We start from the raw sequence: 19,041 nt of genomic DNA, 5'->3' as shown, positions 1-19,041 counted from the left end.
ATGATGGTGATAAGAGTGACTGGCCCAGAGCTCCAGTATGTATGATGGTGATAAGAGTGACTGGCCCAGAGCTCCAGTATATAGTATGGTGATAAGAGTGACTGGCCAAGAGCTCCAGTATATATGATGGTGATAAGAGTGACTGGCCAAGAGCTCCAGTATATATGATGGTGATAAGAGTGACTGGCCCAGAGCTCCAGTATGTATGGTGGTCATATTTAGGAGTGACTGGCCCAGAGTTCCAGCATGTATGGTGGTCATATTTAAGAGTGACTGGCCCAGAGCTCCAGTATGTATGACGGTGTTATTTAAGAGTGACTGGCCCAGAGCTCCAGTATGTATGATGGTGTTATTTAAGAGTGACTGGCCCAGAGCTCCAGTATATATGACGGTGTTATTTAAGAGTGACTGGCCCAGAGCTCCAGTATGTATGACGGTGTTATTTAAGAGTGACTGGCCCAGAGCTCCAGTATGTATGACGGTGTTATTTAAGAGTGACTGGCCCAGAGTTCCAGCATGTATGGTGGTCATATTTAAGAGTGACTGGCCCAGAGCTCCAGTATGTATGACGGTGTTATTTAAGAGTGACTGGCCCAGAGCTCCAGTATGTATGATGGTCATGAACACCTTATTTTACATCCCCTATTCTGAGTTCTAGACAAACAATCCTTTATCGTATCTTCCCTGTTTTAGGCAGATCTAGTGGGCAGATCTAGTGGGCAAATCTAGTGGGAAAATCTAGTGGGCAGATCTAGTGGGCAGATCTAGTGTGCAAATCTAGTGGGCAAATCTAGAGGGGGCAAATCTAGAGGGGGCAAATCTAGTGGGCAAATCTAGTGGGCTCTCATGGTGGGTGTCTTTTAGGTTCCTGTAGTTGTTATGCAACTTGCAGTGGACACCCACATCAGTGTCTTTCAGAAATCCTCCTACTACCCCGCCTGTTTAGTTTTGGTTGTTGTCAGCGACTCCTCGTTAAGTACCCCTTCTATTTGAGTGACATTTTTTTTTGCTGACTGGGGAACATAACTGTAGAGCTATTGTATTTTCCTTCACAACAACAGCAGCCATGAAGGCTTTGACAGGGACCACTGTCAGGGACTACAGGTTTAATAAATAACATTAAAGTTGAGAGTTTTCTACTGTCACATCTTCATCCAAATGCTATGATCATCAACCTTCCTCTTCCTCCTCCCTCTTCCTCCTCTAAACCAACTTTGCCTCCTTTCTTCTGTCCCTCTCTCCTTCCATCTTTCTGTTTTGATCTCGCTCTATCTATCACATCCTCTCTCCCTCTCTCCCCACCTCTCTCTCTTCCTCCCTCTCTCTCTTCCTCCCTCTCTCTCTTCCCCCCTCTCTCTCTTTCTCTCTCTCTCTCTCGCTCTCTCTTCCTCTTTCTCTCCCCCTCTCTCTCTGTCTCTTTCTCTTCCTCCCTCTCTCTCTTTCTCTTCCTCCCTCTCTCTCTTTCTCTTCCTCCCTCACTCTTTCTCTCCCCCTCTCTTCCTCCCTCTCTCTTTGTCTCGCTCTCTCTTCCTCCCTCACTCTTTCTCTTCCCCCCTCTCTCTCTTTCTCTCTCCCTCTCTCCCCACCTCTCTCTCTTCCTCCCTCTCTCTCTTCCTCCCTCTCTCTCTTCCCCCCTCTCTCTCTCTCTCTCTCTCTCTCTCGCTCTCTCTTCCTCTTTCTCTCCCCCTCTCTCTCTGTCTCTTTCTCTTCCTCCCTCTCTCTCTTTCTCTTCCTCCCTCTCTCTCTTTCTCTTCCTCCCTCACTCTTTCTCTTCCTCCCTCTCTCTCTTCCTCCCTCACTCTTTCTCTTCCTCCCTCTCTCTCTCCTCCCTCTCTCTCTCCCCCTCTCTCTCTCTCTCTCTCTCTCACTCTCTCTTCCTCTTTCTCTCCCCCTCTCTCTCTGTCTCTTTCTCTTCCTCCCTCTCTCTCTTTCTCTTCCTCCCTCTCTCTCTTTCTCTTCCTCCCTCACTCTTTCTCTTCCTCCCTCTCTCTCTTTCCCTCCCCCTCTTTCTCTTCCTCCCTCTCTCTCTTCCTCCCTCACTCTTTCTCTTCCTCCCTCTCTCTCTTCCTCCTCTCTCTCTCTCTCTTCCCCCTCTCTTCTCTCTCTCTCTCTCTCGCTCTCTCTTCCTCTTTCTCTTCCTCCTCTCTCTCTTTCTCTTCCTCCCTCTCTCTCTTTCTCTTCCTCCCTCACTCTTTCTCTCCCCCTCTCTTCCTCCCGCTCTCTCTTCCTCCAGCTCCCCCCTCTCTCTCTCTTCCCCCTCTCTCTTTCTCTCTCTGCTCTGTCTCTCAGAAAAAACCTCTAACATGTGGAACCATTATTGTCTCAGACAGTTCAGTTGACACCCTGATTTTATACCACTAAAAGGGATAATCCACCCCCTAGAAGTAAAAATCATGAAACGCCTTGTTAATTTCATGAAAGTCTATATTCTACCGTATCAGCGGGGTAAAATAATAAATTCCCCCATGAGTGTCCGTCTGTGAGATCAGGAAATTGTGTAGAAAACGGCATGGTTCTTGGCACACTATCACATTTCACAACACTTTAAAAAACAATTATCTGCACTCCAGATCACCAAGTCAACCAATACATGGTTCTGGTCTAGAACAAATCCATTACATTGATATCGCCATGACAACTTTTATATTTTGCTTAGATGTACTCAATCCAAAGAGTGTACTAAATTATTCAACTCAATTTCTCCTTCAAGTACCTTCTTGCAGTGTACCCTGTGTGTCTGTGGTAGGAAAGAGACGTTGTTCCCCTAGCAAAGTACTTTGCACTCGTTCTAGGCAGATAGACTCCTAAATTGATAGCTAATTTCACAGCTAGCTAGCTGATATTGACTTTGGTATTATTGTCCGTAGCTACATTTGCTAGCTAGCTAGTCAGCCAGCCCAGAGAGAGAATGCATTGCATTGTGGGTTTTTGTAGTCGACTTTCACATTTCTATCAACCTAATGAAACAAAATTTTCACATATTGCTGCTGGGTCGTAGCCATTTGGTCACTTAGTTGGGTTGTTTTCTTTAAAAACTTTTGGTTCATTGATGCAGGGTGCTGGGTTAATGGTGCTGAGTGCTGGGTTATTGGTGCTGGGCTATTGATATATGACCCAGTGGGTCAGATCAGAAGACTGGAGGCGTGGCTTAGAAGGGGCGTCCCTTCCATGTAGTTATGTTTGGCCACCCGTGAGAGTAAATGTAATTGTATTGTTATCAGATGTTGAAGGTTTAATGAGGCGTGTACAGGTCTGAGTTTCTGCAAATGCAAATGTTGGGATACAATAAGGTTGTAGATCTTACTATAATGTGTTAAAATGTAAAGTTATGAAAAAAGCCACACCCTAACTTTGTATCATTTATTTATTTATATATATGTATATATATATAAATAAAAGAACAAGTGATTGGTAAAAAAATATATATATATATATATATATATATTATAGTGTACAAATTTAACACCCCTAAAAGGCCTCCCGTAAATAACCTATGGATTACATTACAAAAGACGCAGGTCAATTCAACTGATGGTAAAATACAATAACTGATTGTTAAATTAACCCATTTTTAGGTAATCCCAACAACTCAACCTAGTAGGTAATTCACTCAGCCCTGCATGTGTTCTGTCCACTATTTAACCAGCGCTGGGTTACCTAATAACCCAACATGTGTTGTGTCCACTATTTAACCAGCGCTGGGTTACCTAATAACCCAACATGTGTTGTGTTCACTATTTAACCAGCGCTGGGTTACCTAATAACCCAACATGTGTTCTGTCCACTATTTAACCAGCGCTGGGTTACCTAATAACCCAACGTGTTGTGTTCACTATTTAACCAGCGCTGGGTTACCTAATAACCCAACATGTGTTGTGTCCACTATTTAACCAGCGCTGGGTTACCTATTTACCAGTGCTGGGTTACCTAAACCCAACATGTGTTGTGTTCACTATTTAACCAGCGCTGGGTTACCTAATAACCCAACATGTGTTGTGTCCACTATTTAACCAGCGCTGGGTTACCTAATAACCCAACATGTGTTCTGTCCACTATTTAACCAGCGCTGGGTTACCTAATAACCCAACATGTGTTGTGTTCACTATTTAACCAGCGCTGGGTTACCTAATAACCCAACATGTGTTCTGTCCACTATTTAACCAACACTGGGTTACCTAATAACCCAACATGTGTTCTGTCCACTATTTAACCAACACTGGGTTACCTAATAACCCAAAATGTGTTCTGTCCACTATTTAACCAGCGCTGGGTTAACCCAACATGTGTTCTCCAATTTAAACCCAACATGTGTTCTGTCCACTATTTAACCAACACTGGGTTACCTAATAACCCAAAATGTGTTCTGTCCACTATTTAACCAGCGCTGGGTTACCTAATAACCCAACATGTGTTCTGTCCACTATTTAACCAGTGCTGGGTTACCTAATAACCCAACATGTGTTCTGTCCACTATTTAACCAGCGCTGGGTTACCTAATAACCCAACATGTGTTCTGTCCACTATTTAACCAACGCTGGGTTACCTAATAACCCAACATGTGTTCTGTCCACTATTTAACCAACGCTGGGTTACCTAATAACCCAACATGTGTTCTGTCCACTATTTAACCAACACTGGGTTACCTAATAACCCAACATGTGTTCTGTCCACTATTTAACCAGTGCTGGGTTACCTAATAACCCAACATGTGTTCTGTCCACTATTTAACCAGCGCTGGGTTACCTAATAACCCAACATGTGTTCTGTCCACTATTTAACCAACACTGGGTTACCTAATAACCCAACATGTGTTCTGTCCACTATTTAACCAACACTGGGTTACCTAATAACCCAACATGTGTTCTGTCCACTATTTAACCAGTGCTGGGTTACCTAATAACCCAACTTGTGTTTTTTCTTCCTAACAGTCCATCATATTTTAGATATTTAGATATTTTAGCAGCAATCCTGTTATTGACACTGTGGAAAATACTGCCACATGGTGGTTCTGAAGACAGATCACTAAAATACGGAGGGAGAGAGATGTTCACAAATATTGGAGTACATTTTTTTTATTTGGGGCTCTGATTGGGTACTACAGTTGAATGAACATGAGACATTCGTAAGTTATATTCGTCAAGAATGAATTTGTTTATATTTAACATTGTGTTTAGGAATGAGTGTTAGGTTAATATAGTTTCTGTAGCTAAATAACTTTTATACCGTGAGACAGATTTGAAGTCTGTAAAAAAAAAAAAAAAAGCATGTTTGCCATGATAAACTTGATTACATTTTTCATAGAAAATTGCTGGACTCACAGCCAGTGCGCTGTGACAAATAGGCTACAAATACATAATGAAGGACAAAGTCAACGAACATGGCATACATCAGTGAAACTGTGACAATCATTTTCTCAGCTGGCGGGAAAATAATGAATTTACCCAGCACTATTAGCAACCAGCTAACATCGGCAATACCTGCAGAATGAATGTATCAGGTTAGTTAGTTGGATCTGTGGTAACCCACCATTTGTGGTCGTTTCAGCCAGTTGCAGGAGCAGCAGAATTGCCAGTAGTACATCTAGTCTCGGTATGGGAAGTTTACCGGGTCTCATGGTCCTTGTTTTGGGAGCAGTCCGCGATCCAGATAACGCTCCATGGTTGGAAACTCTGCCGGTAACGAACATGACAGAGAAGCGGTGACAGTAACAGCCAGTCCCATATCAGAGGGCATAAACAACCTAACAAGGAAAGGCTGGTTCGTGCGCGTCAACGGATATCCAATCCCATCCTCCCTCCTTCTATCTCTCTCTCTCTTTCTCGCTCTCTCTCACTCACACACACACACACACACACACAGACCGACAGAGGTTTACTGAAGCGAGTGACGGGGGCTTCTTAACAGCCCATTTACTCTCCGAAGCTGCATTGCGCGGTGAACCAACATTATCAAAGGAAGTAAAACGATGCCGAGTGGGCAGGGACCGTTGTGCAGTGGGAATGTGGCATCAGTCTCATCCAGAACTAAGTGGCACAACTTACTGAGGGTTGGATATGGCTTACCATCATGCCCACTAACGAGAGAGAAGCCGCCTTCTATCCAATCAGAGCTGCCACAACCTCCTGACAGTGAGGCTGGGTTCTATCCAATCAGAGCTGCCACAACCTCCAGACATTGAGGCTGGGATCTATCCAATCAGAGCTGCCAGAATCTCCAGACAGTGAGGCTGGGTTCTATCCAATCAGAGCTGCCAGAATCTCCAGACAGTGAGGCTGGGTTCTATCCAATCAGAGCTGCCAGAATCTCCAGACAGTGAGGCTGGGTTCTATCCAATCAGAGCTGCCAGAATCTCCAGACAGTGAGGCTGGGTTCTATCCAATCAGAGCTGCCAGAATCTCCTGACAGTGAGGCTGGGTTCTATCCAATCAGAGCTGCCAGAATCTCCAGACAGTGAGGCTGGGTTCTATACAATCAGAGCTGCCAGAATCTCCAGACAGTGAGACAAACCTGCCCATAAGCAGCTCCTTGGATGTGTTTACATCAGACAACATGTCGCCAATGTAATGTAGTATCACTTGGCCCTAAGCACTTTATTGCGTGGCCACTTGCCGTGTTTGCTAGTGATCACTTAAGTCTGCCAATTTTGGGGGCAAAATTACATTTGAGACTTTCAGAGCTCACTTGTATAACCAACTGCAACTTTTCAATATTCCAAAACCTATTTGTGAGCTTCTTGTTCCCCGCCCGACCTGTTTTGTAAACATGATTTGCTACACTCTGAAAAATGCCGGGTTGTTTGGTTGACCCAACTGCTGGGTTGCAGGCACTGGGTCTCTTAGTTGGGTTGTTTTCTTTAAAAGCTCCTGGGTTACGTTGAAAGAACACTTGACCCTAAGCCCTTTATTGCGTGGCCACCTGCTGATGTGTTTGATAGTGTGAGACGATCAGAGTGCACTGTTTTTTTGGGGGGGCACTGATAAACAGCATGTAGCTTGTGTTTTATTTACGATCGTTTGACATCTGGCAGATGATGAAGTTATAGACATGTTATTGTTCTCATAAAATCAGTCCACACAGACAGACTTTCCCGACTCGATAGACTGTCTGCAGTGAACTGATTAGTTTTTCATGCACATTTTTTTACTTGAGAAATAAGCACCAAACACCTTAGATAGATATACAATTAAGACCTCCTCGAAAAAAAAACTGTTTAAAATTAATTACAGATATTTTAATTTTATCTTAGATTCATTTTGACTATATTGAGGAAGTGGCAATGTTGTTGCTACGGTGACAAAGGAGTACGATATGCAAACATAACACATCCGCATCAAACCACGCCCCGAAGAAAACTCTTGTTCAGCTTCATTCATCAGCGCTAACATTTCTTAAAGCTACAGTATATCACTTTTTGGGCAACCCTGACAAAATGCACATAGAAATGTGAGTTATAGAAGCGATAGATCTGTTCTATCTATTTCTATGCTTCCGTTTTTAAGTTTTGTTTTAGCATCTTTTACTTTCAGTTTTGTACCACCAGCTTCAAACAGCTGAAAAATACAATAGTTTTGGTAATTGAAAATATATAGAGCACAAAGCCATGCGATCTCCATAGACAAACATTTGAAGTAGAATGGCCTCGCTGACTTTCAACGTGGCACCGTCATAGGATTCCAGCAAGTCAGCTCATCAAATGCCTGCCCTGTTAGAGCTGCACCCTGTCAACTTTAAGTGCTGTTATTGTGAAGTGGAAACATCTAGGAGCAGCACCGGTTCAGCCGTGAAAGTGGTAGACCACACAAGCTCACGGAACGGGAACAGTGCTAAAACGTGTAGTGTCTGTCCTCGATTTGCAACACTCACTACCGAGTTCCAAACTGCCTCTGGAAGCAACATCAGCACAATAACTGTTTTGTCAAGGACCTTCAAGAAATAGGTCTCCATGGCCGAGCAGCTGCACACAAGCCTAAGATCACCATACGCAATGTCAAGCATCGGCTGTAGTGGTGTAAACCTCGCCGCCATTTGGACTCTGGAGCAGTGGAAAAGCATTCTCTGGAGTGATGAATCACACTATAAATATTTAATATCTTTGCATCTTATTAAGAATTCCCTGTGTAATTGTATTATAGGTTTTGCCTGCCCCAAGAGGTCTGGAACAATTCTGGCACAGGGTTGTTGGAACAAGCCTGCTGTGGCTTTCTAAATCACTGTGTTTAAGCTACTCTGACTTAATAATTTATTTGGTCTTATACCAGCGATCCCATCTGAGCTTTCTGTTTGGGTGAAATCTTCATTTTATCTGATTTGTAGTGAATTTGTCCGGTAGCTGATCCTGGCTGGTACTGAACAAACAACCTTCTGTACCACTGACTTGCAGTCCCAATAGAATTACACACATACAGGCACAGGCACAGGTACAGGCACAGGTACAGGCACACACACAGGCACACACACACACACAGGCACAGGCACAGGCACACACACACGCAGGCACAGGCACACGCACACACACAGGCACAGGCACACACACACACACACACACAGGCACACACACACGCACACGCACACACACAGGCACACGCACACACACACACACGCACACACACAGGCACACACACACGCACACACACACGCACACGCACACACACAGGCACAGGCACAGGCACACGCACACGCACACGCACACGCACACACACACGCACACACACACACGCACACGCACACACGGGCACACAGGCACAGGCACAGGCACACGCACACGCACACGCACAGGCACAGGCACACGCACACACACGGGCACACGCACAGGCACACACACACGCACAGGCACAGGCACAGGCACGGGCACACGCACAGGCACACGCACAGGCACACACACACGCACAGGCACACGCACAGGCACACGCACACGCACAGGCACATGCACACGCACACGCACAGGCACACGCACACACACAGGCACACGCACAGGCACACGCACACACACAGGCACAGGCACACGCACAGGCACAGGCACACGCACAGGCACAGGCACACGCACACACACAGGCACACGCACAGGTACACGCACACGCACACGCACACGCACAGGCACACACACACGCACAGGCACACGCACACGCACACAAAGTGAGAGCAGAGGCCAGGGACTCACAACAGAAACTCTTCTCAATGGTGAAGTAAATAGCTAAAAAGCAATGTGGGAACACTGTTGAATCACCCCATCCAACTCCCAACACACGTGTTTTCACCTGCAGCAGAGTGTGCCTCTCCTCCACAGCCAGAAGCACTGATAATCACCCTTACACACCAACCACAAGGTTACCACAGCCATGATTCAGGTTCTAGTTCATTTAGATACAGCCTTCAGTGTAACCTTCATTAAACTAACCCTAACCCATAAACTTCATTGTCCCGATTCAATTCAAACTTCATTGTCCTGATTCAATTCAAACTTCATTGTCCTGATTCAATTCAAACTTCATTGTCCTGATTCAATTCAAACTTCATTGTCCCGATTCAATTCAATCTTGATTTTCTCTGCAGGCACCATGGTTTCTGCTTAGCATCGCACACTACAATTTACTGTCTGTAGCAAAACAATAGTTTCATATTTTGTTCTCAGTTCAACAAATGTTGTCTCATCTCTGCCTCAAGCTCTCACTGTAGAATTAGTTTATCCAAGTTTTTTTTTACAAACATCAAATTTCGAAGTTGCTCCAAACTTCAAATACCGAAGTTAAGGGTGTTAGGCTGAATGGTAAAACTAAAGGTTAGAGATCATGAACAGTCAAGATCATGTTTTTCAATTTGGGTTGAAACCACATCAAAGTATTGATAACCAATGTATGATAAATGACTGTTACTTCTACATTGATCAAGTCTGATCATAACGTTACAGGTCGCCTCCCCCACGTTTCAAACGCTTGGATTCAGGAGGCGGGGTTATTAATGAGGGGATAGGGTGACATCACCCTAGCTCTCATTTTAATACACCAATGGTAACATGATATTCTCTTACCTAATTTAAATAAGTACTGCCTTGTAACCAACCTAGGAGTATGTGTGTTTTGTGTAGCTCGTTAGCAACTCTGCTGGTGCCAAAACGTGACTGTAGGGTGTCCGCAAATACAATGAAACGTATACAACTCTTTATCTATTGCAAACTTATATGTTTCTTCTTTTTCATTTGTGTCTGGTGGGAGCTAGTTTACTGGCTAGTTAGGTCTTCAGCCAGCACGGAACAAAAGGGGCGGGTCGTTCCAAACTCTGACGCAGTTGTCATGTCAACACATCTGTTAGTGCTGCTGTAAACCACATCACTGGACGACGTCGTTTGAGTTGCTTTGCATATCACAACAATTTGCTAGAGATTTATATTACTGCAGCACTGCAACAAAGTTTTTTGACATTGGTGTTTCAATGAGTCACATTACAATTGGATCGGTGTCCCTTCCACGGAGCTAACGCAGGCTAAGGTGATTAGCATGAGGTTGAGCTAACGTAGGCTAAGGTGATTAGCATGAGGTTGAGCTAACGTAGGCTAAGGTGATTAGCATGAGGTTGAGCTAACGTAGGCTAAGGTGATTAGCATGAGGTTGAGCTAACGCAGGCTAAGGTGATTAGCATGAGGTTGAGCTAACGTAGGCTAAGGTGATTAGCATGAGGTTGAGCTAACGTAGGCTAAGGTGATTAGCATGAGGTTGAGCTAACGTAGGCTAAGGTGATTAGCATGAGGTTGAACTAACGTAGGCTAATGCGATTAGCATGAGCTTGAGCTAACGTAGGCTAATGTGATTAGCATGAGGTTGTAAGTAACCAGAACATTTCCTAGGACATAGACATAGAATTCTTGTTAATCTAACTGCACTGTCCAATTTACAGTAGCTATGACAGTGAAAAAATACCATTCTATTGTTTGAGGAGAGTGCACAATTCTGAATATGAAAACTTATTAATAAACAAATTTGGCATATTTGGGCAGTGTTGATACAAATGTTTTAACGGAAATACAATGGTTTATTGCATCAGTCAAAAACTTTGCACATACAATGCTGCCACCTAGTGGCCAAAATCTACATTGCACCTGGGCTGGAATAATACCTTTCAAAGATGATGGTTTCAAAAAAATACAAAAGAACGTATGGTTTTTCCTTTGTATTATATTTTACTTTTACCAGATCTATTGTGTTATATTCTACTACATTCCTTTCACATTTCCACAAACTTCAGTGTTTCCTTTCAAATGGCTTCCATACCCACCCAGCTTATCTTTTCAAACTTCCTAGTACTTAGCCACGAGAGAAAAAATCGAATCAAATCAAACTTGAATTTGTCACGTGCGCCGAATACAACAGGTGTAGATCTTACCGTGAAATGCTTTACTTACAAGCCAATCAACAGCTCAAGAAGAGTTAAGAAAATACAAAACAAATAGACTAACTACCCTCTGTATCGCCTTACGGTCAGATGCCGAGCAGTTACCATACCATTTGTGAGATGTTGTTTCATCAAAACAAATGTTGTTGTTGTTTACTCTGTTTAAATATACCAAGGAGTTTATTATGGCTACTCAATGGCTAAATACTTTATGTAGCGGTTTAGGTCTAAGAGAATGTTTTGAACCGAATACAAATGCTTTTAGTTGTAGATGTATTTAAGACCTGTTTTTTAGAGACAAAAGAGACAAGTGACGAATGAAGAAAGAAAAGGAAGGTAGGGGCCTCCCGTGTGGCGCAGTGGCTAAGGGCACTGTACTGCAGCGCCAGCTGTGCCATCAGAGTCCCTGGGTTCGCGCCCAGGCTCTGTCGTAACCGACCGGGAGGTCCGTGGAGGAAAACACCGTGCACCTGGCCACCTTGGTTAGCGCACACTGCGCCCAGCCCGACACAGGAGTCACTGGTGCGCGATGAGACAAGGACACCCCTACCGACCAAGCCCTCCCCCAACCCGGGTGACGCTAGGCCAATTGTGCCAAAAGAAAAGGAAGGTATAGCATAATTAATTTCCCACGATTTCAAATGTACTTTTTTGAATGTACAGAGCATTCGGAAAGTATTCAGACCCTTTGACTTTTTCCACATTTACAGAACGGACTAAAATAAATTAAATCGTTTTCCCCCCTCATCAATCTGCACACAATACACCATAATGACAAAGCAAAAACAGGTTTTTAGACATTTTTGTAAAATTTACTAAAATAAAACACGGAAATATCTCATTTACATAAGTATTCAGACTCTTTACTCAGTACTTTGTTGAAGTATCTTTGGCAGCGATTACAGCCTCAAGTCTTCTCGGGTATGATGCTACAAGCTTGGCACATCTGTATTTGTGGACCCCCCCCCATTCTTCTCTGCAAATCCTCTCAAGCTCTGTCAGGATGAATGGGTTGCTGCACAGCTATTTTCAAGCATCTCCAGAGATGTTCGATTGGGTTCAAGGCTCTGGCTGGGCCCCTCAAGGATATTCAGAGACTTGTCCCGAAGCCTCTCCTTCGTTGTCTTTGCTGTGACTTGTCGTTGTCCTGTTGGAATGTGAACCTTCACCCCAGTCTGAGGTCCTGAGTGCTTTGGAGCAGGTTTTCATCAAGGATCTCTCTGTACTTTGCATCGTTCATATTTCCCTCGATCCTGAATAGTCTCCCAGTACCTGCCATGGAAAAACCTCCCCACAGCATGATGCTGCCACCACCATGATTCACCGTAGTGATGGTGCCAGGTATCCTCCAGATGTGACGCTTGGCATTCAGGCCAAAGACTTCAATCTCAGTTTCTCATGGTCTGAGAGTCCTTTAGGCAAACTCCAAGGGGGCTGTCCTGTGCCTTTTACTGAGGAGTGGCTTCCATCTGGCCACTCTACCATAAAGGCCTGATCGGTGGAGCGCTGCAGAGATGGTTGTCCTTTTGGATGGTTCTCCCATTTCCAAAGAGGAATTCTAGAGCTCTGTCAAAGTGACCATCAGGTTCTTGGTAACCTCCCTGAACGATTGCTCAGTTTGGCCGGGCTGCCAGCTCTAGGAAGAGTCTTGGTGGTTCCAAGCTTCTTTCATTTAAGAATGATGGAGGCCACTGTGTTCTTGGGGACCTTCAATGATTCAGAAATGTTTTGGTACCCTTCCCCAGACCTGTGCCTTTGTACAATCCTGTCTTTGAGCTCTACAGACAATTTTTTATTTATCCGTAATTTTACCAGGTAAGAACACGTTCTCATTTGCAGCAACGACCTGGGGAATAGTTACAGGGGACAGGTGGGGGGATGAATGAGCCAATTGTAAACTGGGGATTATTAGGTGACCGTGATGGTTTGAGGGCCAGATTGGGAATTTAGCCAGGACACCAGGGTTAACACCCCTACCTACTCTTACGATAAGTGCCATGGGATCTTTAATGACCTCAGAGAGTCAGGACACTCATTTAACATCCCATCCGAAAGACGGCACCCTACACAGGGCACTGTCCTGGGGCATTGGGATATTTTTTTTTAGACCAGAGGAAAGAGTGCCTCTTACTGGCCCTCCAACACCACTTCTAGCAGCATCTGGTCTCCCATCCAGGAACTGACCAGGACCAACCCTGCTTAACTTCAGAAGCAAGCCAGCAGTGGTATGCAGGGTGGTATGTTGCTGACCAGGACCAACCCTGCTTAGCTTCCCTGTACATACCTGTATGTATGTATCCCCTGTATGTACCCCCTGTATGTACCCCCTGTACGCCCTGTATCTACCCCTGTATCTACCCCTGTATGTACCCCCTGTATATACCCCTGTATATACCCCCTGTTTGTACCCCTGTATATACTCCCTGTATGTACCCCCTGTACGTACCCCCTGTATGTACCCCCTGTATGTATCCCCTGTATGTACCCCTGTATCTACCCCTGTATCTACCCCCTGTATATACCCCCTGTATGCACCCCTGTATGTACCCCCTGTACCCCTGTATCTACCCCCTGTACCCCCTGTATATACCCCTGTATCTACCCCCTGTACCCCCTGTACCCCCTGTATCTACCCCTGTATCTACCCCCTGTACCCCCTGTACCCCTGTATCTACCCCTGTACCCCCTGTATATACCCCTGTATCTACCCCCTGTATATACCCCCTATATATACCCCCTGAAAGTACCCCTGTACATACCCCTGTATGTATCCCCTGTATGTATCCCCTGTATGTATCCCCTGTATCTACCCCTGTATCTACCCCCTGTATCTACCCCTGTATATACCCCCTGTATGCACCCCCTGTATGTACCCCTGTATATACCCCTGTATGCACCCCTGTATGTACCCCCTGTATATACCCCTGTATGCACCCCTGTATGTACCCCCTGTATATACCCCCTGTACCCCCTGTATCTACCCCTGTACCCCCTGTACCCCTGTATCTACCCACTGTATATACCCCTGTATGTACCCCCTGTATATACCCCTGTATATACCCCTGTATCTACCCCCTGCACCCCTGTATCTACCCCCTGTATATACCCCTGTATCTACCCCCTGTATATACCCCTGTATATACCCCCTGTATATACCCCTGTATTTACCCCCTGTATATACCCCCTGTATATACCCCCTGTATATACCCCTGCATATACCCCTGTATATAGCCCCTGTATATAGCCCCTGTATATAGCCCCTGTATATACCCCCTTTATATACCCCCTGTATGTACCCCCTGTATGTACCCCCTGTATATGCCCCCTGTATATACCCCTGTATATAGCCCCTGTATATAGCCCCTGTATATACCCCTGTATATACCCCCTGTATATACCCCTGTATATAGCCCCTGTATATAGCCCTGTATATAGCCCCTGTATATAACCCTGTATATAGCCCCTGTATATAGCCCTGTATATAGCCCCTGTATATAGCCCCTGTATATACCACCTGTATATACCCCTGTATATAGCCCTGTATATAGCCCCTGTATATAGCCCTGTATATAGCCCTGTATATAGCCCTGTATATAGCCCTGTATATAGCCCCTGTATATAGCCCTGTATATAGCCCTTGTATATAGCCCCTGTATATAGCCCTTGTATATAGCCCCTGTATATAGCCCTGTATATACCACCTGTATATACCCCTGTATATAGCCCTGTATATAGCCCCTGTATATAGCCCTGTATATACCCCCTGTATATATACCCCTGTATATAGCCCTGTATATAGCCCCTGTATATACCCCCTGTATATACCCCCTGTATATATACCCCTGTATATAGCCCTGTATATAGCCCCTGTATATAGCCCCTGTACATAGCCCTGTATATACCCCCTGTATATAGCCCTGTATATAGCCCTGTATATACCCCTGTATATAGCCCTTGTATATACCACCTGTATATACCCCCTGTATATAGCCCTGTATATAGCCCCTGTATATAGCCCTGTATATACCCCCTGTATATATACCCCCTGTATATACCCCCTGTATGCACCCCTGTATGTACCCCCTGTACCCCTGTATCTACCCCCTGTACCCCCTGTATATACCCCCTGTATCTACCCCCTGTACCCCTGTACCCCTGTATCTACCCCTGTATCTACCCCCTGTACCCCCTGTACCCCTGTATCTACCCCCTGTACCCCCTGTATATACCCCCTGTATCTACCCCCTGTATATACCCCCTATATATACCCCCTGAAAGTACCCCCTGTACATACCCCTGTATGTATCCCCTGTATGTATCCCCTGTATGTATCCCCTGTATCTACCCCCTGTATCTACCCCCTGTATCTACCCCTGTATATACCCCCTGTATGCACCCCTGTATGTACCCCCTGTATATATACCCCTGTATGCACCCCCTGTATGTACCCCCTGTATATACCCCTGTATGCACCCCTGTATGTACCCCCTGTATATACCCCCTGTACCCCTGTATCTACCCCCTGTACCCCCTGTACCCCTGTATCTACCCACTGTATATACCCCTGTATATATATACCCCCTGTATATAGCCCTGTATATAGCCCCTGTATATAGCCCCTGTATATACCCCCTGTATATATAGCCACATTATTGTTATTTTACTGCTGCTCTTTAATGATTTGTTACTTTTATTTCATTTTTTTAAGGTATCTTTCTTAAAACTGCATTGTTGGTTAAAGGGCTTGTAAGTAAGCATTTAGAGAGAGAGAGAGAAAGAGAGAGAGAAAGAGAGAGAGAGAGAGAGAGAGAGACAGAGAGAGAGAGAGAGAGAGAGAGAGAGAAAGAGAGAGAGAGAGAGAGAGAGAGAGAGAGAAAGAGAGAGAGAGAGAGAGAGAGAGACAGAGACAGAGAGAGAGAGAGAGAGAGAGAGAGAGACAGACAGAGACAGAGAGAGAGAGAGAGAGAGAGAGAGAGAGAGAGAGAGACAGACAGAGACAGAGAGAGAGAGAGAGAGAGAGAGAGAGAGAGAGAACAAGGAGACAGACAGATAGACAGAGAAAAAGTTAGAGAGTGATCTCAGAGCCAAAGTGGAAAGAGAGTTGACACATTAATCAACATTCAGTATGCGTGGTAGTGTAGAGTTGGTAAAAAAACAACAGTCATTAATCGCATAGTAATAATCACAAGTTCTCAGCCTCTGTGACGAGCTCCGCATTCATCATCTCTGTTAGCTGTCCTCTTTCCTCCTGTCTGGTCAGCGCTTTACTGTTTAACCAAGACAGTCACGAATCAAACCACCCCACAGCCTCACCACTGCACCATCCTGACACATCAGCTAAAGGAAATCCATACTTGGGTATTTGTTTCATTCGTCCATTATTGACATAGTCCCCATTGCTTGTCAGCAATCAAGTTTCCAAGATAGGTAGGATATATGATATCTCATATTCATGTCTCTGTGTCCAATATGAAGGAAGTTAGAGGTCGTTTTGTGAGTTCTTTGCATTGTGGTTAAATGACAAGGGGATTTTAAAATGTGCGTTACCTCATTTCTATACCCCGGGGAAACAATGGAAGCCCACGACACAGATCCTTAAGCTGAAATAAACGTTTTGTTTGATTTTATTTATTAGAATCTTCATTAGGTGCCAATAATTTTGATACTTATTTTTGTTTTTTAAAGATCTGTCACGCCCTGACCTTAGAGAGATGTTTTATTTCTCTATTTGGTGAGGTCAGGGTGTGATGTGGGGTGGGGCATTCTATGTTTTGTATTTCTTTGTGTGTTTGGCCGAGTGTGGTTCCCCAATCAGAGGCAGCTGTCTATCGTTGTCTCTGATTGGGAATCATACTTAGGCAGCCTGTTTTCCCACCTTTAGTTGTGGGATCTTGTTTTTTTGTTCTCTCTGTGAAGCCAGCAGAACGTGACGTTCGGTATTCATTTTGTTGTTTTTGTTTGGGTGTTCTGAGTATTAAAGATCATGAACACTTACCACGCTGCACCTTGGTCTACTTCTTCAGACGAACGTTACAATATACAGTATACATACAGTGGGGAGAACAAGTATTTGATACACTGCCGATTTTGCAGGTTTTCCTAATGACAAAGCATGTAGAGGTCTGTAATTTTTATCATAGGTACACTTCAACTGTCAGAGACGGAATCTAAAACAAAAATGACAGACCTCTACATGCTTTGTAAGTAGGAAAACCTGCAAAATCAGCAGTGTATCAAATTCTTGTTCTCCCCACTGTATGTATATGTATATATATATATATATATATAAAACGTTGTTGCACTAGTATGAAATAATATAAGTACCCCTTGTTTAAACATACAATATAAATGTGTTTTTTTAATGATCTAGACAGTATTTTTTAACTCGTCTTTATTATGGGTGCCATATGAATGATGGACTTGAGGCCAAATATGGAATAGACTATAACTTGTTATTAATAGTCCTATGTGGATTATAAAGTCCTCTCCCACTAAAGTACTCTCAATCTCATCCTATTGCTCTTGAATTTCAAGCATAGCTCAATGCGTGTCCCAGGAATAAGAATTGCCCTATAGTTTGGTCACTTAATATTTGATTAAAAGAAGCTACATGGTAAGGAATTGTCTTGGACGTTGTTAATTTTTGAGCGTGTAGCTCTGGTGTGATGTGATCACAGGCTGGTGGTGATAAAATTATACAGTAATTATTAATATTATTATTAGTAATTATTCATTATAATCATGGCCTACAGGACAGACAGGGAGAAGCGTGTTCATACATTCAAGTAAATTAGCCTATCCGTGGCAGAACAAATGTACCAGGGAACAAGTCCTATTGGTGGAACAAAAAGGCTTCAATAGGGGAGGCACACACTGTACAAGCAGACGGGGAGAATTAGCTGGTATAAATGATATAGGAAAAAACCTGCAAAACGGTGAATGTAAACCACACACACACAATCACACACACACTCACACACACAAACACACACACACACACACACACACGTCAGCTTTCAGCCAAATGGGTGCCAAAAACCAGATTGGATCTGCTATCTTGCCATCTGCAATCGCGCCATCTGCAATCGCGCCATCTGCTATCTAGCCATCTGCTATCTCACCTTCTGCTATCTCACCATCTGCTATCTCACCTTCTGCTATCTCACCATCTGCTATCTCACCTTCTGCTATCTCACCATCTGATAATCTCACCATCTGCTATCTCACCTTCTGCTATCTCACCATCTGCTATCTCACCTTCTGCTATCTCACCATCTGCTATCTCGCCATCTGCTATCTCACCTTCTGCTATCTCACCATCTGCTATCTCACCATCTGCTATCTCACCATCTGCTATCTCACCATCTGCTATCTCACCATCTGCTATCTCACCATCTGCTATCTAGCCATCTGCTATCTCGCCATCTGCTATCTCACCTTCTGCTATCTCACCTTCTGCTATCTCACCATCTGCTATCTAGCCATCTGCTTTCTCGCCATCTGTCATCTTTCATCCCTGTTATTTTGACTTTGATGCAACCATCCAATAGAAAACGAGGAAATATATTGGAGCGTTGAACCAATTCCGCTTTATTCTCACCATGGGCCCTAGTCAAAAGCAGAGCAGGACACTTTATTCTCACCATGGGCCCTAGTCAA

At 44.3% G+C, this 19,041-nt stretch overlaps 1 protein-coding gene across 1 annotated transcript in view; it reads right to left on the bottom strand.

The window, feature by feature from the left end:
- Window positions 1-18,597, bottom strand: part of rxfp2a (relaxin family peptide receptor 2a) — a 181,009-nt gene extending 162,412 nt beyond the window's left edge. Inside the window, exon 1 of the mRNA XM_042309162.1 lies at window positions 18,504-18,597. Within this exon, the coding sequence (XP_042165096.1) occupies window positions 18,504-18,597 (94 nt within the window). The remainder of the gene's footprint in view (window positions 1-18,503) is intronic.
- Window positions 18,598-19,041: the final 444 nt, after the last annotated feature.

Source organism: Oncorhynchus tshawytscha, linkage group LG30 (genome assembly GCF_018296145.1).
Source record: "Oncorhynchus tshawytscha isolate Ot180627B linkage group LG30, Otsh_v2.0, whole genome shotgun sequence".
NCBI classification, from domain to species: domain Eukaryota; kingdom Metazoa; phylum Chordata; class Actinopteri; order Salmoniformes; family Salmonidae; genus Oncorhynchus; species Oncorhynchus tshawytscha.
This window is presented reverse-complemented; position numbering and strand designations above follow the sequence as displayed.